Here is a 21,534-nt window from a genome sequence, read left to right as displayed (position 1 = left end):
AGTTCATGTTGTACATGGCACCACAGAAATCAAATTAGCTGAGAGAAATGTTTCACGGCACAGGGTGTACTCTGCAGTGAATCCCAAATGCTTTGAGTAATAGGTACTCTGTCCACACAGTATAACACCACAGACCACAGCATGGAGAGCCCAGAGGAAGGGAATCCTGTAGGGACCACAGGCACTGTAAATAATCCGGTTTAGCAAAATGATACGTAGCGAGCAAAGATCTGCTGTTTAAAATTCTTGTTCCCAGATGTCCTGCCCTCATGGGAGTGAATAAGGTCTCCCAGAATTTCTCTGTGTGAATCTCAAAATAAAATTGTCATTTCAAAGCAGGTTCCTGTTGAGTACGTTTATGGAAGTTTAAAGGCAGAGTACTAGGAGTTAACCAAGAAGATCTTAAAATAATATGTGGCTATCTGTGTGAAGGACTTTGGTCAATTGCAAATCTACAGCTATATTGAGTAAGGTTGAGCAGATGGAGAGAAGATTGGGTCAGATTTATTCACTGGGTTTACCAGAACGTATAGGAGACATAAGGGTTCCTGATTAATGTACAGACATTGTGTTGAGCATTTCCTAGCCCAGGGGCCTAATAAAGGCCGTTGTCAGCAGTTAAAACCCGGTGCTCATATATTATCTGTCCTGAAGTGTGGTGAAGAAAAGGCCAGATGGATTTCTTTGGGGGTTCGGTGTGTTGGTTCATACTGTTTTACACCTTTGCTCTGGGGCATCCACTGTATAGTAAAGGATGTAATACAGTACTAAAGTACAAGTGCAAACTATGATTGACAGAACGTTTCTATGGAATGGAGCTTGGGAAGCTGAGGTTTTAATGTGAGCAGTAAGGTGTATCAGAAGACATGTATTGTTATTTCACGTTAAATTAGAAGTATAATTGCATGTAATATGATGAGTGGTAGCACACAGTAAAGATCTAACTCCCTTCCTCCTTCATTTTCTTTGTCCGTCAGGTGAAATCATAAACTGGGTTGCACTAGACCGTGAAAAACACGCTCACCACCAGCTGACCGTGCTAGTGACCGACCATGGCTCACCGCAGCTGAACGCCACGGCAGCAGTGTACATCGCAGTGAGGGACCTCAACGACAATAAGCCCCTCTTCCCTCAGGCGGCACTCGGGCGGGAGCTGCACCTCCAGGTGGGTGCTGCACGCCCAGGTGGGTGCTGCACCTCCAGGTGGGTGCTGCACGCCCAGGTGGGTGCTGCACCTCCAGGTGGGTGCTGCACCTCCAGGTGGGTGCTGCACGCCCAGGTGGGTGCTGCACGCCCAGGTGGGTGCTGCCGGCGGGATGCGCTGCCTTGCTCCGAGCACCACCCTGTGGTGGGAGCCCAAACCCCTGTGCTGGGAAACGGTGACGGTGCTGCAGCGAAATAGAAACCGGCCCCGTTCTTAATTGAGGCTCGGGTGTGTTTGGGAGTATCAGGCTTTATCAAATGATGACGATTCTCCGCCGTGTATTCTGTTAGATGTAAAGGATAGACGTGTATAATTTTATTTATGTGTGCGGTAGAATCTCTTTTAATTTCTAACATCTGAGTCTGCTGTAGTACAGATTTTCGAATTAGCAATATATGCAGACCGTAACAGAGGATTGCTAGAACTGTATTATTTAACGATTTCCTGAAATGCTCTTTGCACTGACTGTAAATATTACTGAAACGGAAAATAGAGTAACAGATAAACTCTTGTGTTATGGCAAGGGATTTATTTTAAGACTTGCTGTTATCCATGTATATTTGCAAATTATTTATAAAATGCTTGATGACAGGTTTTGGAAGGGCAGCCGTCAGGGACACGTATTACCACTGTCTTTGCAAAAGACTTTGATTCTGGAAACAACGGTGTTGTATTGTATTCAATAGAATCAGGTAAGAATTTAAAGTGTTATTCATAAGAAAGGATACATTGAAATAACTAGAGTTTTAGAGGTGCCGTATATGCATACAGGATTTTATGTCTATGTTGTGTTTGTTGGAATAAAGGTGCCTGCGTAAATAGGAATCGTGACCATGGTATGTCTTATGAAGTATCTAAGGAGGTGCAAGCAGCTACCTTTCTGTCCTTCCGTCTGTCCGTCCTTCCTTCCTTCCTTCCTCCCTTCCCCCCATCTTCCCAGGAGTTTGGTTGCTTATGTGGCTGGCCAGAGACCATTCAAACAGCACTCAGAAGAGATTAGGACTATGGTCTTGTACTGTGCAGTTTTGTGTTTCAGTCAGTTGTTTAACATCTTAAAGGAAAGATGATCTCCCTTTTCCCATGACCAATTGAAAATTTTTCCTGCTAAAAGAACTGTTCATGACAGTCTGAGACAGGGATCAGAAGGATCAACAGATAATCTGGGCAAACAGTGAGGCTTGTGGTTTTTAGTTCATGTTTCACCCTTTGTTTAGCACTGCGTTAGCCTGACATAGCATGGCCACTTAAAAACACTTCTCTTTAGTTTTCCCCGTAATTCCTACATGTAGTAGTTCACTTCTGGGGTAAGCTATGGGATCCAGTTTTGCTTGCAGTGAAATCAATAACAGAAGGTGCAAAATTAGAACATGAGTAGGACTGGGGCATTAATACTAGTAAGAGACATAGATGTGATCTCCATTTTTGCTGCATGCCACTTGGTACACTTTTATGCAAAGGAGAACTCCGTCTGTAACCAGTGAGGAAAAGATGTCTGTTTCTCCTGCTTTCCTTTACTATTGGTTCAAAACAGCAAGAGCTGCCAAGAACAGAACTATTTCTTTATTTTGGTACCTGCTGTATTCTAGCAGCTTAATGTAATGAATACCTTTTAAGCTCGGTATTTGTAGTCTACGGTAATTTGCACACAGAGCATACTGTTTCATCAGAGCAAGAAAGCATTTCCAATACTTCCATCCACTCAGTGCATTTCCTCAGGTGTTCTCTTTTGTGTAGGCAGAGCTCAAATGTGGGCTCGGTTGGTTTAAACTCATTACAATTATTTGTCACTGCAGAGTAAAGAACAAAATACTGCAAAGCTACATTACTCCTCACTCTTAAAGAGCAAGGGAATCTGTAGCCTCTTCTTGCCAAGGCTGAAATTACCAGAAGATTCCTGTGGATTATGTTATACTGTGTCTTTATGTACCCTTTTGACTTCTGTGGAGTAATGGAAGGACTTTAAGTTCCAAATCCACAAGGGCCAGAGAACTAACTCTGCTCTCTTCCACCAAGAGATGCTTAAAAAAAATGAGACATTTAACAACTCTATTGGAAATTTTGCAGTTGAAATATATGTAGATAATAAAAGACTGTAGGGTCAGTTTATGGCCATACTATTATTCCCTTAATTTGGATACAAGTGACTGCCTCTTCCAGAGGGAACTGGAGAGAATCGTAGACTTCTGCATTGTGAATAATAATATTTTGCAGGAAATGATCCCCCTTAAGACAAAGGGAATGAGTAGTGCCCAACCCTTTGTTTGAAGGGTGGTGGCCAGGCAACACAGGAAGTGTTCTTCAGGGGTCTCTGCCTGTCTGTGTATCTAACTATATTCCCTTCCTTCAAACTATACATTGGATTTTCTTACTGGCTTCACTGTAGAGCCCCAGAGGGGAGTAAGTTAGAGTTCAAATTATAAAAATGACTAGCAACACAAAATACGACTGGTCTTGCAAATGCTGTCTCTAGAAAGAACAAAAGGATAAAAACAGCACCAAAAAACCCCACTAAAAGAGCCCTCCCAGCCTTGGAACTAGATATTTTCCCGATAAACAAATCCAGAAGCAGCTGAGCTTCTCTGATACTGATTTTTGTTGTTGTTGTTAGTTGGCTCAAAGCCTTTAACATCTGGTCTTCTGTTTCATGGTGAAGTTCTTGCCTGGTTTATATTTAAAATAGTGTTTTCTTGTTCGGGGACATTGTTCAGTGCTAAAATATGGAGAAGAAATATGATCTGATTTACAGCCATATTTGTTAAACACAAAGACACCAGGTTAATTGGAGGACTGCATGCAGACCAGTGCTCTTTTCAACAGTTGAGGGACTGCCAGAAGATTAAGAGCTATGAGTGTCAGTGTCAGCTGTTAAGCTTGTAAGAGTCACTGGGTAATTTTTAATGTTCTTGAGACCTTAAAGAAACACCAAGATAGCAGCAATAGATTAAGCTATGCATGAGGGTTGATGGCAAATGCCAACATATTACATAAGGAAGAATCTGTAAAAGAACTATGAGGCTTACACAACAGATGAATTTTAGCCTTCAGAGGAGAAGTGTTTCCTTCAAAATGCCCCTCTCTAATTCCCAGAAAATCAAACCAGATCATTCTTAAATATTCACGTGTATGGAAATGCATGATCATATTGCCATACCTCCACTTTTGTGTTGTCACTGTAAGAGTAACCTAATTCAGAGAGAGGTGAATCCCAGCTATGTGTGCTATTCCTTAGTGGTGCTGACAATTGCAAAGTGGTTTGCCTGGCCGCCTTTGTGACTGTCAATAGGTTATAGTATAGCATTTATAACAAAAATTAGTCTGTATTTGTAGTGTATCATAAACTATTACTTTATGTGTTAAGACTAGCACTGGCAAAGTAGAGGCTTTTACAGTTGTATTTGGACCAATTCTGTGGATAGATTAGCACTTGACCACCAGAGTGCTAGGAGAAGCCCGGTTTACACTGCTAACACACAGGAATTAACAAGTGCTGTACGTATGTCTGTAGACAAGTACTTGTTCTCCAGGGTGATTTGCTAGCAGCATGTAGGGAGCATTCCTAGACTTGCAGAGGGCTGCATTTCTGCAGCAGCCTCATGGTGTTCAAGGTCTTTGGGAGCCATGGCATTGCCTTCCTCTTTTCTGTGAAGAGAAACAAATTTTCTTTAATCTCAAAGGAGAATGAGATGGCCAAGGCACTAAGTATTTTAAAACCTGGGAAAGATACAGTTCTTCAGGAAATTGGGCAAAAATATGTAGCTAACTATTACTGCACACTGAGGTCATGAATATCTGAGAAAACTCTAGTGTTACCTTCTGTCTGCTTTCTGGGCCATTTTGCCTGAATGCCAGTCCCTGGAAGGCTTAAATGCTCTGCCAAAGTTCACAGCCACACATTGCCTGGGGTTTCTCAGGCCATCTTTTTTTGTCCAAAACTGCAGTTTCTGTGATTATGTTTGAGAGCACAGAGTTGAGAAGGTGCCTGGGCTTTGGAGAACCTCGTGTAAATGAAAGGCTGGCCAACAGGTTGGACAATGCAGAGGTGGAAAATTTAAGTGAAAAAGCATATCTGTTTATTGGCAGGTTAGGATAAAGTTGCAAGCACAAGAAGATACTGGGCCCATTATAGTCAAGTTATTGAGAAATTTAATTTTTTTCTGTTCCATGCTTCATCTGCTCTTCTCAATTTCCTTCTTTCTTATTGATTTCTCCTATACTTTCTCCCTTTTCCCTTCATACAAAAAGGGACATCTTTAGGGTGTGTGATACAAGCAGCAGTTGCCTAATTCAGGTGACTAATGGAGATGAAAACTGAGCAAATCTTTCTGGAAGTGCAGGCAGCATGAGCTTTTAGAGCAATGACTGACATGCTCTTTGAGCGTAAAACTTAAACCCACTTTTTCCCTTATTCCTCATTTTGAACTTCCAAAAGAATGAGGAGTAGAATTTGGAGTGTATTTAGAAAGTGAGCAACCTACTGCTCACATGCACTTGCCCTCAGTAATCTTGGGCAAAAGTATTCAAAAGTGGTCTATCTCTTCTCTGATGTCATCTATTAAATCAGTTGAAAAGCAAGATCTGTCTTCAGGTAAGCTTTGAAATTCAGAACTGAATTCAATTGCTTTAGCCACAAAATGTAGTGTAAAAGTTTGATTAGTCTGTCTGTAGATGTAGGGAAATCCATTTCATAAGGATTTATTTTCTTGAATTTTTTTCTGATTTGGAATCAAATGGCTACACTTTGAAATTGTCCATGAATAAATTACAAAATAGACTGGTAAAAATACCGGAAAAATAGAAATAAGATGTTTCAGTTTTGACTGTCTTTATTACGCAGTACCAGATAAAAAAGATGAAAATGAGAAGTACTTTCGAAATGTAAGTCCCAAGGGGTTCTAGTTTTATACAATACCTCTTTCCGACATTATCAGACTTTTCTGTTACTTTTATTGCCACCAAAATAAGTACAAAACTTACCATTTCATGCAATATTTGGATTTTAGTGGAATTGTAGTCTCTAGTGAATAACACTACTGGTAATTTCTTTTCTGACCAGCTGTCTTTTATTTTATTCAGAAATGTAGATTCTGACCATTCCTTTCCCCTATCAAATAAGCTTCAACCCTTCAGAAGCTCTGTGGACTGACACCCATTTCAGCTGAGCTTAGCTATTTATGTTCTGCTACTTGAAACAGAAAAACAAGTATTGGTCTTTATGCTAAGAGGTACTGACTGTCCTCATCACTGCTGAAGCCTCATAGCCTCATGCTTAGATTTCAATTATGTACTTGCAATGTTTTTGTTCTCTGATATTTTTTTTTAAACTATTTTTTTATTTTTTAGTTCAGTTTGGTAACTGTAGCTCCATTTTGGTAGAAAAATGAAGTGAATAGTTTTTGTGCACTTCTGTTTACTGTTGTCTTTTTTTTGTTAGTTCTCCCTATTAGTTATTTTAAATGTCAGTTTTAGCAAAATGTTAAAAATATATGCATGCAATTCATGTTATGTTTTCCGTTTTTCATATCTCCTCTGCCTTTTGCTTAGCTGGGATTTTGTGTCCTGAAACATTATATGGAACAAAATAGCGTATCTGTGAATGTAGACATACACTGTTGGGACCTAAACCAGGAAAGTAACCAAAAGCTATTTATGAAAACAGTAATACAGCGTCATTACTATTTTGAAACTATCATGAAAAATGCAGAATGCAGGACTGTCTCATTCAATATAATTGTCTCTACATATTGTTTCCTTTTGTTGGCAATTTCCTCGTTACGTTCCAGACTGCAAGAGTCAACCCAGAAGGGACTCATGGAGCATTAGAAACCTATAGGCAGTCAAAAATAGCAGAACAATATTGGAAAAATCTCCTATTTGTTGATTGTGAAAACCCTGATTTCTAACTGGCCTGCTCAGTGTTTTTTCAAATTCTGCAGGTGCAAATATTTTACAGTTGCAGGTGAAGTGATTGGATACAAAAATGAACATCTATATGTGCAGCTAACTAGTTTGCATGTGCAGATTTGGAGAACATAAACAGCTTCATGCTCACTTAGGTGCCAATGGAAATATAGTTTATGTGTGTTTTGTGTACTACATCTGCACTGAATTTATTTTTACCATAGTTGCTTATTAGAATAGCAGCTGTTATACTGCATGACTTTGTTTAACCCACTAGCACACCTCATTAAAAATTCACATAGCAAAAAATTTTTTGCATAGTATTTTAAGAGAGAAGTAGTTATGACAAATTCGATTTTCTAAGTTTCTGGTAAGGTATACCAAGTAATAGATACTTCCCCATTTTACTGAAAATTAGAGAGTAATTTGTATTGCATTCCTTAAAAATGGGGGAGGTGGGTGTCAATCTCTTTTCCCAGGTAACAAGTGATAGGATAAGAGGAAACGGCCTCAAGTTGCACCAGAGGAGGTTTAGATTGGATTTTAGGAAAAAATTCTTCACCGAAAGGGTTATCAAGCACTGGAACAGGCTGCCCCGGGAAGTGGTAGAGTCACCATCCCTGAAGGTATTTAAAAGACATGTACATGTGGTGCTTAGGGACATGGTTTAGTGGTGGACTTGGTAGTGTTAGGTTTACAGTTGGACTCAATCTTAAGGTTCTTTTCCAACCTAAATGATTCTATGATTCTAAGTCACAAAGAGCTATTTGCTCTTCTGTGGTAGAATTTTTCTTTGCAACTCTAGAATAAGTGTAATATGTTGTAGGTCTAAATAGTAATTTTAATTAGAAGTTGCTTGTTATTAGCATGCGGCCAGTCTTTGATGAAAGATGTAAGCATAATTTCTAATATTCACATGTTGGTCTGCAATAATTTACTGTAAGATTTTAGCTACTCCTACTTAGGTCCTGGTTCAGAGCACAGGCAGGGCCCGTGGCATCACTGCAGTTATGGTGTCTTAGGGGTAGATAGGGCTCTTCACTAACCCATAGTCTGCGAGGGATATGAGCCAGCTGTGTATCCAGCATCACTTGCTTGACCCTTCATGCCAGTTCAGAGACGAAGACTTAATTATTTCTCTGGCCCTGCCTGCCAACTTATGTTGGAAGTAGGAGTACCAATCCTGGGTTGTCTGCTGCTCTCTTGATGCACACACCATTGGTGTGAATGATGTTGCTATAAAATTGAGCAGTCACTCTAGTACTCCATAGCATTTCTCTCTGTAGCTTTCTAAATCCAGAGTAAGTGGTTTATAATAACTATGTACTCAATGAAGGAAGAAGAGGTGATCCAAATGAGTGCAGCAGGTTCCCTTTCCTCTGGGTCCTACTCTTTTTTACTGTTAATTACAATGTTCAGTACTATGGAGGCAAGCTGAAGAGATCTGCAATAACTCATACCCATTTTTTCCCCAAAGAAGAGGATATAGGATACTTCCAGATTGATGCTGTCAGTGGGGAGTTAAGAACAACCCGGTCTCTGTCATATGCTGAGAGATCAGACTACAGAATGATGGTCACAGCCAGGGACCAGGGCACGCCTTCACTTCAAGGACATGCTGCTGTTCACATCCAGGTACTCTTTTATGTTGAGGGATAGAACAGTTATGTTAGATACTTAGTTACTTTGAAAAAAGAATTTTGGGAGAAGCTAGAGAAATAAGCTGAAGAAAGGAAGAAGTTCCAAATTATAAGCACCTTGCCTCATGGTAATTTTCTTTAGCCATTTTTTCCGTTGAGGGAGGAAACGAGAGGGCAGACTCATTTTGATTTATTAAGAATACACAACAGCATTCTGCGATGTCTTGCAAATAGATGATGTTTATGCTTTAGTAGGAGGTCATTATGAACACTGGAACACTGGAGAAGGAAAATATCCAGGTAGGCAGAATGAAAAGCAAATATCAGGAGGGACTGAAAGTGGGGGAGAGGGTAGTTTGCTTTTTTTTTTCTCCTCTATGTTACTCTATTTCTAAATTCTGTCTCTGTAACCCAGTATAAGGATAGCTCATTCTGTTGTGCTGGTTTATATAGGGCTGCTCTGTATGGGCGTGTGAAATCCAGCGTGTGCTCTTTCCACAGTCAGCCACCTGCTGTTCATCGAGCTGCAGTGGGGCTGCTTTGCCCAGGCTGCCTATGCGCTCCTTTATCAGAGGCTGAACGTCACTGAGGCTGCTATTTTCATGTCACCCAAAAGATGGTTAATTTTGGATAGCTTGGAAAAAAATGCTTCAGTCAAGACAAGGCAAATGCAGTTCCCACAGTTAAAGAGATTCTTTCATTTTAAAGCATTAACTTGGAACACAGCAGCAATCCATAATGAATGAAACTCTGTAATGACATAAACAACCCTCAAAAAACCCCAGCTATCTGTTTGTGTTTGGAAAACTGCATAATGTGCCATGCTTGCTTTGTCACACCTGTCCCTGTGATGCTGTCCTACGTAGAAAGAGTGTTGAAGTGCTCCAGAGTAGGGGCAAAGATAGCAGTATTCAAGTTGTCTGTCTTTGGACCCCTGTGATTCAGAGGGTGAGAGACAGTCTTGTCCCTTTTTTTAACATGGGAATGAAAGATAGCGTTATGGAATGACGGGCCAAGGACTATTTGAATTCTTATGGAGCATGCTGACTTTGTTTTCTGGCTTTGAGGCATACTTGGGATAAATAACAGTCACATATAATAAATGATTAAACTCTCAATTAAGGAAAACAATTTTCATTACACTGTTCATAATAATGATCGGAAAATATTGCAGTCTTTGTCTTTTGTTGTAGGTAATCCCATTTCCCAATGGGAGATCTGTCTTCTCTCAAGATTTCAAGCACTTTGTTGTACCTGAAAATTTTAAACCTGCACAAGTGTTGAATTCTCTGAAGTGGCCTGATAATCATCTAACGACTAACAGGAAACTGCATTTCGGTATTGCTAAAGATGATGATGTTCATTTTGAAATGGATAGCTTGACAGGAGACCTTTATCTTTCCAAGGAACTTGACTATGAAACAGCTTCGCACTTCCTTTTGCAAGTTATTATAAAGGATTATAATAGTAATCCTCCACAGAATAACACTGTCTTCCTGAGTATTGATGTAGAAGATCAGAATGATCATTCTCCGTATTTTCAAGATGACTTTGTAGTGATTGGCATAGAGGAAAATGTACCTGTTGGCACTCTGGTTTACACATTCAATGCAAAAGATGGAGATGGCAGTTTTCTGAACAGCAAAATACAGTATTCCCTAGAAATGACTAACACGGGTGAAAATCCATTTCTTATTCACCCTTCCTATGGCACCTTGACCACAGCTTTTCCACTAGACAGGGAGACTACTCGCTCTGTGATCCTTACAGTGTCTGCAGCAGACCAGGCAATAAATCTGACTGATCGCAGGCTTGATTCCTTGGCTGCAAAAATTGTTATTTTAGATATCAATGACAACAGTCCCAATTTTACATCTTCGCCTCTTTCCTACGTCATGGAGGATGTGGAGGTGGGCTTCCTTGTGCACCACATAATTGCAAAGGATCCTGATGAGGGAAGAAATGGACAAGTTACATATCACATTCTTTCAGGCAATGAAAACAAAGCATTTGTATTGGATAAAATCACAGGTACTGTAACTTCTGTTCTCTGGATTTTCTTGTACTGTGCTTCTCACGGTAATATTGGGGAGTGCATACCACGCAATACTGAAATACCACATTACTATGGTAGTCTACCCAGGTGACTTACCATCCTCAGGGGTGATTACCTTGGGCAGAGCACCACACAAGCATGGCAGTACTACGTGCAGCAGGCAAGCTCAGTGAGACTCAGCTCAAAAATTTCCACGTGACACTATTACTGTGTTGTGTAGATGTACTGGAGTGCCTTCCAATAGTGCATTAAGGAATGTGGGAAGAAAGTGTGTGCAAGTGAAATGCTTCATTCTGATTTTTGCATGGCGCATACTTAAAGCATGTGCACACACATGTATTGCTATACGTACACATGATGAAAGGGAAAGTCAAGATCAAGGAATGTGCGTTACACTGTGGGCGGAACATGTTCTCACCCTAATAGGTGCAGTATTTTCTCGTTCTTATTCTGATTTTGAATCCGTTATGTGATACAGCTGACACTGATTTGTAGAGCTCCTAATTGTGTCGCTTGCGTGCAAAAGAAGACAAATATTTAAGTTAAATAAAGTTAAAAAGTTAAGCCCAAAATTAAATAAAAAGAAATCTCTGAACTTCTCTTAAATATTCTATGAATCCCGGTTTCCCTTGATGTCAAAATGAGTATTTCTGGGCCAGTCAGCACTCTAAAGGGAATCACAGGTAATGACTGACTCCAAAGTCTTGGAAGCCTTGGAGCAGTGGCACAGTGTGCACAGTGATGTTACATTGAAGCTGTGAGTGCTGGAACAACTGGGATCCTAACCTGGACCAGAACACTTTTTTAATACCTTCTTTCTTTATAATAGGACTCTTAACTACAGCCCAGCTTCTGGACCGTGAGATTCAGGAGCGCTACAGTTTGACAGTCATGGCTCTTGATGATGGCAGCCCAGCTCTCTCCGCCACGCAGGTTCTAACCATCATTGTTCTTGATGTGAATGATGAGACCCCGATATTTCTGAAGCAACTTTACGAGACTGCAGTTCGTGAAAACCAACATCCAGGGGACTTTGTTATAAAGGTGGAAGCTGTGGACAGAGATGCAGGTAATTTCTGTCTTTTTGCTATTAATTTCATTGTGGACCATAAATTACTATTAAACTGATTAAATCTTGCTGCCTGCTGTGCTTGCGTGTACAGCTGTTGTGCTTTTCCCAAGGTGATGTATGAGTTTTGGGTTTCAAAACATGGCTTTTGGTTCAGACCCTCAACCTTTATTGAGGGCTTGGAGGTATTCTGACTTACACGCTGGGGTAGCTTCAGCTCTGACTGGTATATTAAATGTAAACATGCGCTTGCGTGTTGCAGAGTAGCTCAGCGTACTGTAGCTTTCATGTGAAGGTAGCCAGCGTGCTCTGCTTGTAAATTAGCAAACAATGTTCAGCTCAGTTAAAGTTAATATTTGAACGTTTTGTTGCTCTCAGAGTGGTTTGAATATTTTTAAAACAGTTCACTAGACCAGGGGCCTGGTTTTGTGACAGAACCGGCAAATATGCACTAATCTTTTCTCGCCAGAGAGGGGCACTGTCATCCAAGATTTTCCAGCTAGTTGTGCTGTGACGGTATGGTGGAAGCTGCTCTGGATTTCAAATAGGATTTTACATACGTAAGAATGTTAATGCATTGCTTTTCAAACATACGCAGAATGGATGAGTAAGAAGGGGTGGTTCATAGGCTCTTTGTATCACAGGTAAGCACTAAACGTGAGAGACTCTGCTGAACAATGAAAAATTCCCTCCAGTTCTTCAACTACCTGCTCTTTTGAAATATCTAAATGCATATGATGTTACAGGTAGTCTGTGTGCTGGAGAGAATCTTATCTTAAGTAATACCACACACAGTGCATACAGTTGGTGTAACATGAAGCAGTTACACAGAGTCTGTGGTCTGCAGAAAAGATAAAATCTGGAAAGAGAATTAAATACTACAATGCTGCTGCAGTTGGCCCAAAGGTGGTCTCAACTCTGTGAATGACTTTCTTTTTACTGTGGGTTCATTTTCTGCACATCTTTAGAATTAAGTTTAAGGTTGTGCTATCTGAAAAATAGATAAAACAATAGGTCTTGTTAGCAAAATAGTTTTCTGTATTGAGTAAGATTTGTCATTTTAATGTAGAGCATGTATTGATTACAAAAGGCTGATGTGAGCTCAGTAGAGGTGCTATATAGAAGAGACATTTTCCCACAAGTATGTAAAATATTTAGAAATTAGGAAAAGGTGGGTAGCCCTGTCTATGAAAATCTTCATGACAGCTGAGCAGCATTACAGTCTACCTCTGTAGCTCACTCTTCCAAGTATTTTCTTTCTTTTGTGGATCACACTATAAAAAAAAAGGCAGTATTTGAAGTACAAATTTGCAAAATAATAGAAAAAAGAAGTGGGAATTTCTCGGATTCCTCTCCCTCCTTTCTTTGTCCCTTATATTTATTTATTGCACATCTTGTGGGAAATACAGCAGAAGGGAAATTTTGGGAGCCGTTAGGAGCAGGGAGTGGGGGTGGCTTGGCAGGGTGGAGAGGAAGGGCATTCCAAGTGTACTGGGTGGCACAGTGTGCGCCTGCCTGTGCAGACACTTCGGGCTGGAGCACTGTTGTGGCTGATGGTTCCTTCCTGCTTTTTTTTTTCTAAAGTACATTTTTCAGTAACCACAGTCCTTCTGTTGGGTCTTTTTCTCACATTTGCCTGATTTGGCCTCATGTCATGTGCGTGTAACAGTATTGTTCCAAACACTGAAGTGATGCTCATAATGTAAGAAAATAGAATTTATATAGGAGTCATATAAATATAATGCTACTCACTTTTCTTATATTTTTGGAACAAAATTTTTGAATAAGACAACTCCTTTCATGGTGTTCTTTTATTTTTTACATCACATTTTTTACTTTATTTTTATTCGCTCTTTAAATTGCAGTTCACATCACAGTAATATTTGCATAGTCTCAGTGGAGGACTTTCCTCCCATCACAGATGTGGCTTTTTTTTCACTTCATATGTTTTCTGACTGACCACAGGGAGGAATAATTTTTACTGACAATATCAGCCATCATCAACCTTTTGTTTTGTTTGTCTTACTACTCATTCCCTGTGAAGGGAAGAAGGAAAGCAAGCAGCTGTCACCTTCTTTGTGTTTGACCCTTTGTGTTGTGAGCTTGCTTCCAGTTCAAAAGGTTGGTTTTTTGTTTTGGTGGTGGTTTTTTTTTGGAAATCACTACTAAAATTTTTGCTTGTAATGTTGTAATGATTTTCTTTCATGTGGATATCCATGAAACGTCTTGTTCGGCCAGCTCCCTCCTGCACATAACAAAAGCTGCACTTACTGCAACTCTGTGTTGCCTCCTTTCCTCTAAGTCCTCTTACACTGTGGGAGCTCTCTACCCACCCCAAGGCCAACATCTAACAGTACAACACAAGTAAATGCAAGTGTAAAGACACGTGTAGTACACGTAAATGCTGGAAAAAATGCATGGGAAAGCAAACATGCCCGCAGCCTATTTAAGATAGGTCAGGGGTTTGTCTTGAGGTACGTCTTTGCAGAAGCTCTGAATGAACTGAAGAAGCATTTATCAAGGTTTGCTTTTAAGCTGATGTGCCCCTCTGTGGTTCAGTAGTTATGTCTGGAGCCTTAGGAGAAAAATCTCAGAAGATTAATGGGGACCACTGACTTAGAGTTATGAGACAGGGCTTACTGCCATTCACTGGACATTTTGTCTTGCTCATATTCGTGGATTAGCATGGTCTTAACAACACTAGTATTATAAAGATGAGACTTCAGCCTAGATTTGGGGCAGGGGGGACATTTGTTCCCATTGCTTCTTCACTGGTGTTGGCACTAGACATATCCACAGTGTAATGCCGTGGCTGCTGCTTCCAAGAAGTTGTGGGAGCACAGGGCCTGCCTGTGCTATGGTGAGGTGTCCTGGTTTCGTCTGGGATAGAGTTACTTTTCTTTCTAGTAGCTGGTATAGTGTTATGTTTTGGGTTCACTATGAGAAGAATGTTGGTAACACACTGATGTCTTCAGCTGTTGCTAAGTAGTGTTTAGACTAAGTCAGGGACTTTTCAGCTTCTCATGCCCAGCCAGCAAGAAGGCTGGAGGGGCACAAGAAGCTGGGAGGGGACACAGCCAGGACAGCTGACCCAAACTGGCCAACGGGGTATTCCATACCATGGGACATCATGCCCAGTATATAAACTGGGGGGAGTTGGCCTGGGGGGGATCCCTGCTGGAGAACTAACTGGGCATCAGTCAGCAAGTGGTGAGCAACTGCATTGTGCATCACTTGTTTTGTATATTCCAATTCTTTTATTATTATTATTGTCATTTTATTATTGTTATTATTATCATTATTATTTTCTTCCTTTCTGTCCTATTAAACTGTTCTTATCTCAACCCACGAGTTTTACTTCTTTTTTTTTTTTTCCTGATTCTCTCCCCCTTCCCACTGGGTGTGGGGAAGTGAGTGAGCGGCTGCGTGGTGCTTAGTTGCTGGCTGGGGTTAAACCATAACATGGGGGAATGGGAAAAGGGGCTGAAGCTTGTCCCTGGCTGTAGCTCAGGCACCATGCATCCACCCTGCCATTTGGCCTGCAGGGAACAGGGTCTGGGTCCTTGCCACCAGCTGGTGGCAAGGAAGGGGCTTAGCTCCTCTTCCAGCTCGTAATGCGCAGGAAGAGTAGTTTGTTTCTCATTTCAGTTTGTAAGTTCAGCCCCCAAAATGTGAGTAACACTACTGAATAATTAACCAACAGGTTGGATCAAGTGCAAACATGTCAGCTGCTGTGCCGTGGTATATGAATGCGTAGAGTCATCACGCTTCTCTCTTGGGCAGGGTGTGCAGCTTTCTCCTACTGCTAGGTGTCCGCTCCTAGCAGCAGGATATGAGAAAGGAGGCAGTAAGTGCTTGGTAAATAAATGTAATTATGGTGTCACATATCTGTGTACTTTAAGGGTTAAAAGTTTTAATTTCAACAGTGTGTGAATAGTCAACTTGGATGGCACCTGTATGTTTTTCGGTACTGTCTAAATAATGTCCATTGTGAAATCTGCCAGTGAAGGCACTGGGGTTGAAGCAGTTAGGTTGCAGGAGAGCAAAGGCTAATAGTTATCAGCCTTGGAGTGTCATGTGTCTTTTTTTTCATCTGTAGCATATTGGTGATTAAGAATAGATAAATGCAAGCAAAGCTGTATCTTTTTAAATGTAGTTGAATGGTATTTAATATGCACGGATCAGATAGTATGTGTTGGTAAACTTAAACTTTCAAGACGTTCTCCTTGATTGTCCTTACTGCTGTGATTTTTCTCCTTTCTTCTGGAAAGCTGGAAGGATTTCTGTAACTCCTGTTTGCTTCCGCTGTGTCCTGTATGAATATGTCCCTCCCTTGACTTAGTTTAGGTGCAAATGCATTTACAGTAATAATTCTCTTAATCAAATTTCAATATCATTGTCAACTATTTAGCAAAACTATTCAAAGGCAAACAAAGGAAGTAATGGATGTTAAAAACTGTAGGCTGTTTTTTCTCTCGCACTGGTGTTTCTCCATCAACTCCAGCGCAGATTGTCATGTTTTTGACTGCAGCAGATGAGAACAGGCAGGCAGTGTTTAACTCTGAATAGCAGTTTTCGTATGACTAGGAGTGCTGTAGTTTTCCAGGTGTGCCAACTGTCCCTACCTTACTAAAAGACTGATTGATGGTTGGAAAAACACAGGATGATTGAATGAAACTTAGAAAAAGTTGCAAAAAAAAAAAAAAAAAAAAGGCACAATAGTATAAGCCCTTCAAGTGTAATGTAGGATTAAACTCAGTAAAGTTAATAATATAAGTGTGATGGAGATGACATACTTTCCTCAGGAGGGTGTTGAAACTAGGAGAAATATGAAAAAAATTATTTTATAACCATAATAGGTAAGAATGTGGAGTCACGTTTCTTGTTCAACTCAGGTAGGCAACTTTGAAAGAAAGGTATTTAAAAGCCTGTACAGTTTTAGCCTATTTCCCAGAGAAAGACAGGAAGGCTAATATCCCTGTACTATATGCAAATGGTAGGTCTGATTAGGAGCTGAATGGAATTGGCATTCAGAAAAACTTGAAGGGGAGGAAACTCTCTAACCTTCCCTTCTGAAAATCCTGCACAACTTTATAAAACCAAGCAGTATCATTTCGGAGACTGGCTACAAGCAGGAGCAGTCGAAAACGCCTGAGATGTGCTGTGGGAATATCCACCAAATTAGCTTTTCTGTTGAAGACAACTAGGAGATGGCTACCCCGTGAGCCCTGATGGGACTTAGGCACCTGCCTGCTCAGTATTACGAATATTTAGAACTGGTGGGCATGCCAAGAAGTGGATGTTTTCTCTGAATGTTTATACTGTTCAGTGTTGTACTGTATAGAGATACTTGCATTGTCTCCGAGTGAAGTTGAGTGGGGAACCAGAGCTGCCAGAGCAGCCTGGTACTCTGCCTGACATCCTGTTGAGAAATAAACTAACTGCCTCCAGGAGAGCAGAAGACAAATGCATGGATTCCATGGTCTAAGTTAATGCTGTCTTGCACCATGTTGATCTGTCAGCTTGTTGGAGACATGCCCCATGTACCTAGAAATGTTGCTGGGGTCACTTTGAGTGGCTGCAGAACTTAGGCACAAAGCAGCATCTGGACAAGGCTTTTGAAGATCCAAATTTAAAATTTGTGCTAATGAAGAAGCAATTACTCACTGCATTAAAAATAATAATTTTCATCCATAACCCATTTCCCGGGGCAGGGGGAGAAGAAAGAAGCAAATCTGTAGACCTGAATGTGAGGAGAGTGGCTGTGTTTTACTAAAACTTCCATTCTGTTTTTAAGGACTGAATTCCTTGCTTCAGTATGAAATCTTACCAGGAACTGGTTATGAGAAATTCAAGATGAATTCAGACAGTGGGGAACTCATAACAACTGCATCACTGGACAGGGAAACCCAAGAGGTTTTCAATATTAAAGGTAACAGTGTGAAATATCTATGAGTGCCTGTAAAATGGGAAGTGAGAATGGGTGTGGTGTTACTATCAGTATTACCTTTTCTCATGCTGTTTGAATTAGATGGAATTGGTAAGATTTTGAGGTACAAAAGAGCATGTGCTTTTTGCATAGCACAAATAAGTCTCCTATTCTGCTATCATTAAGGAACATCTATTGTTGCACCCACAACCATTGTATAAAATCTACTTTCTTTTTATTAAACTCAGTTTTGGTTCAAGATAGTGGAATCCCATCACTGTCAAGCACAGCGACAATTATCTGCACAGTGCTGGACGAAAACGATCACTCTCCCACGTTTCTTCTTCCCGCCTCGGAGATCCGTATTCCAGAGAACCAACAGCCTTCTGTCATTTACATTACCCGGGCTGTAGATATGGATTCTGGCAATAATGGAGCTCTAAGATACAAAATAATTGGTAAGTTACGCTCCATAATTTTTGTTATAAATAAATCAGGAAGTATGTAAACAGCAGTATCCAAGTTTTCGACTAGTCTTGATTTTACCAGGCCTCCCTAGCTCCCATCTTGTCCACATGTTTCTTTCATGTGGAAAAAAAGAAAGATCTTTCACCCCTTTGTCAGCATTAATAAGCACTTTCCAGGCATACTTTCAGTCTACTTTCTGGATTTAAAATAGTACAGAAAAGAAAACCAAAAAACTACCAAATGCTGGAAGGAGGCATTAATCATGAAGGCATAATTTTGTCCTTTTTGTTATAGTTGTGGAAGTTCTGAATGTAAATATACCCTTGCAAATAAGTACAAGAATTAATCTAACTTTATTTATTTAATTTTATTTCATGAGAGCTTCTTTCACCCAGCAATTAGTAATGTCATACTTGGTTTTCATGTTGCCAAACTCTCCCTGTGTCCACTATGCCAATGTAAGCCCCATAGCTGTTCAAAGCCTCCTGTAATGTCTTTGCACAAATACAAGTTTGCTGTGCTTGCTTTGGTTTGTGGCTCTCAGCAATAGCTCAAATGTAGACAGATAGCTACTGTGGTAACAGCTAAGACATTTTTATGTGAAGAAACAGTTATGAATTCCTTTATGTTTTCTTGGGTTTAATTTCACAATCTTTTATGATCTTTAATTTAATTACCTTTCGTCTTTCTACATGTTGTAAAGTATGTATGCCATTCACTGTTACTAAAACCTCTGACTTTTCTGTCAACTGCTTCATATTTACCTCCCCCTCCCCACGCCCCCCAAATCAAGACCTTGCACAACTATTCACTTCCAAGACAGGTTTGTAGAAGACAACAAGGAGCGAGTAATTACAATTTTCAGCAATGCTTTATAGGTTTCTGGAATTTGTAACTAAGGTTGGGAAGAGGTCACTTTATGTGGCAGCATAGTTGCAGGAGATTTTATAAGGTGTTCTGCTTCAGGAAAAAAGACATGCATCTGGCAAAATAGCCACTCTGTAAATTGATATGACATTCTGTATTTACTGTCATTGCCACCCACTGATTTAAATGAAATGCAGGTTTTAATTTGTATAAGAGGAATAAAATACGTGAAAGGCACATGAGCGCACCAGCTGTAGGAGCAATTGGATCATGTTATTGCGATTAACATAGCGGTATTCAGAAGGGATTCTTTTTTCAAAAGCAATTGTTTGTGATCATTTTATTTTTTATGTGTTTGAAAGGTGGAAATGTTGGAGGATACTTCACACTAAATAACACTTCAGGAAAATTGCTGGTCACTCGTAGCTTAGACAGAGAAGATGTCAGCAATTTCACTCTTGTCATTGAGTGCCGTGACCTAGGCAGTCCCTCAAGAAGCTCCACTGCACAGCTCACTCTGACGGTCTTGGATGAAAATGACCACAACCCCTTGTTTGCAAAGAGCCAGTATCAAATCTCCGTGAGAGAAGATCTAGAGGAAGGCTCAGCCATCCTGGACCTCTTTGCTTCTGACGAAGATGATGGCCTGAATGGCGAAGTTAGATACTCCCTCATTGACAACACCTTTGGAGCATTTGCTATCGACAGTGTAACGGGGTCTATAGTTACTACAAAGGCACTGGACCGGGAGACCAAATCCCAGTATACATTTAGGGCTGTGGCAAGTGACTGTAGCACCCATTTGCCAAGAAGCACCGCTGTCAGGGTTGTGGTGCACATTGATGACATCAATGACAATGATCCCGTTTTTTTGCAGAATCCTCTAAGGGCCTTTGTGCCTGCTGAAACCCCTGTGAATGAGACAGTAGCCACTGTGAGAGCGGAGGACGTGGATCTGGGATCAAACGGAGCTGTTGTTTTTAGTCTGATGATAGCGGAAACTGTATTTCAGATCAACATGAAGACAGGTGACATCATTCTTCAGGAGCCATTGGCTTCCAAGGAGTTCAGTACCCAGCTGCTAGTGATGGCTTCAGATCAAGGTATCTCACCTCGAACAGCCACAGCTATGGTCGTTATCTCTACAGAAGAACAAGAGGAGGAGATTTCATTCAGCCACAGCCTGTATGAAGCAAGCGTGCCTGAGAACAGTGCAGCAGGTGGGCATCAAATCCCAATTTGTGTTCTTGTGGTTTCCAATCTCCCCTCGTTTTGGAATCGTAATTGTAACGAATAGTATAGGGGAACCTTCTTCCAGTGCACCAGCATGAAAAAGAAGCATGGCCTGTTAGCTGGAGGCATTATCTGGCTCTAGAGTTTGCTGCCCATCTACAACAGTGATGCTCACATTAAACAGAAAGCTCTCTTGTCAAAGGTGGTGTGTTTCCATCCCTCAGCCTGGGAAGCCCTGAGCATCAGTGGGTTCACTCTTTTAGCAAAATTACTTTAATGATGGGTGTACAGCATTTACTTGTCGCTTCGCTTGTCAACACACACACACTCAGATGAGATGAGTGGTGCGTACCAGCTGCAACATGACGTTTCTTGGTTTTACAAAACTCTTCATGAACTGTAGTAGCTTTCAGAGATACTCTGAAACCTTACTGAAGTTTTGGACTTTACAGAAGAAGGAGAATGTGGGCTAGGGTGGGGTGAAGGGGAGAGAAATTCAGAGGCTGTGGTACATTGTCACTCAGACAGGCTTCTACAATGTATTTCTAGGTAGAGCCTGTGCTATTGAATGCTACCTATAGGCAAACAAGCTTCAGTCACAAGGTGCTTACAGATTTATATATTTTTGTTCCGTATAATGATGAGAATTACTGCTCTACTTTTTATCATTCAGAGAATATTAGTAGTTATGCCTCCTGCCAATTGGATATGGTAAGTACCTTTTTTTGCTTCAGGGGATGGGTTCGTCCTAATGAGTGGCAGAAAGGAATGCCTTTCACATTTTTGTGCCCACAAATCCCACTGTACAATTGACCAGATGTATTTAGAGACCTGACCTGCACTATATTCTTGATTCAAACACTCCCTCATGAGGTTCACCTTGAACAAGTCATTTATCCTCTTTATAGTTCAAATTTCCCTCAGTAAAATGAAAGCAATATTCCTTTATATCCTAAGGGTATTGTGAGACTAGTGAATTCTTAGATCTTGAGTAACAGCCTATATATTTGATTAGGAATCAGTAAAAAAGAAATGTGTTAATAATTTTGGAAAACCAATCAATATTCTTGGATAATTACAAACAGAATAGAGAATGAAGGGTGAAGATGGCTGCTGCAGCAATTACTGCTGTGGTACTCGGCCATTCCTTCCTCTGTGCCTGTTTGGGAC

The 21,534-nt window shown here is 40.6% G+C and overlaps 1 protein-coding gene across 2 annotated transcripts in view; it reads left to right on the top strand.

The window, feature by feature from the left end:
• DCHS2 (dachsous cadherin-related 2) overlaps window positions 1-21,534 on the top strand; it is a 122,531-nt gene that overhangs the window by 75,609 nt on the left and 25,388 nt on the right. For both annotated transcript variants that reach the window (XR_008233549.1, XM_052777720.1), the window contains exons 6-13: window positions 978-1,165; window positions 1,797-1,896; window positions 8,580-8,737; window positions 9,936-10,773; window positions 11,628-11,867; window positions 17,665-17,799; window positions 18,045-18,254; window positions 19,494-20,351. Coding sequence is in view for 1 of the 2 variants with exons in the window: in XM_052777720.1 (XP_052633680.1) it covers window positions 978-1,165; window positions 1,797-1,896; window positions 8,580-8,737; window positions 9,936-10,773; window positions 11,628-11,867; window positions 17,665-17,799; window positions 18,045-18,254; window positions 19,494-20,351 (2,727 nt within the window). In the remaining variant the exon portion in view is untranslated. The remainder of the gene's footprint in view (window positions 1-977; window positions 1,166-1,796; window positions 1,897-8,579; window positions 8,738-9,935; window positions 10,774-11,627; window positions 11,868-17,664; window positions 17,800-18,044; window positions 18,255-19,493; window positions 20,352-21,534) is intronic.

Source organism: Harpia harpyja, chromosome 2 (assembly GCF_026419915.1).
Source record: "Harpia harpyja isolate bHarHar1 chromosome 2, bHarHar1 primary haplotype, whole genome shotgun sequence".
NCBI classification, from domain to species: domain Eukaryota; kingdom Metazoa; phylum Chordata; class Aves; order Accipitriformes; family Accipitridae; genus Harpia; species Harpia harpyja.
The sequence above is the reverse complement of the archived record's forward strand: the minus strand, read 5'-3'. Positions and strand labels throughout refer to the sequence as shown.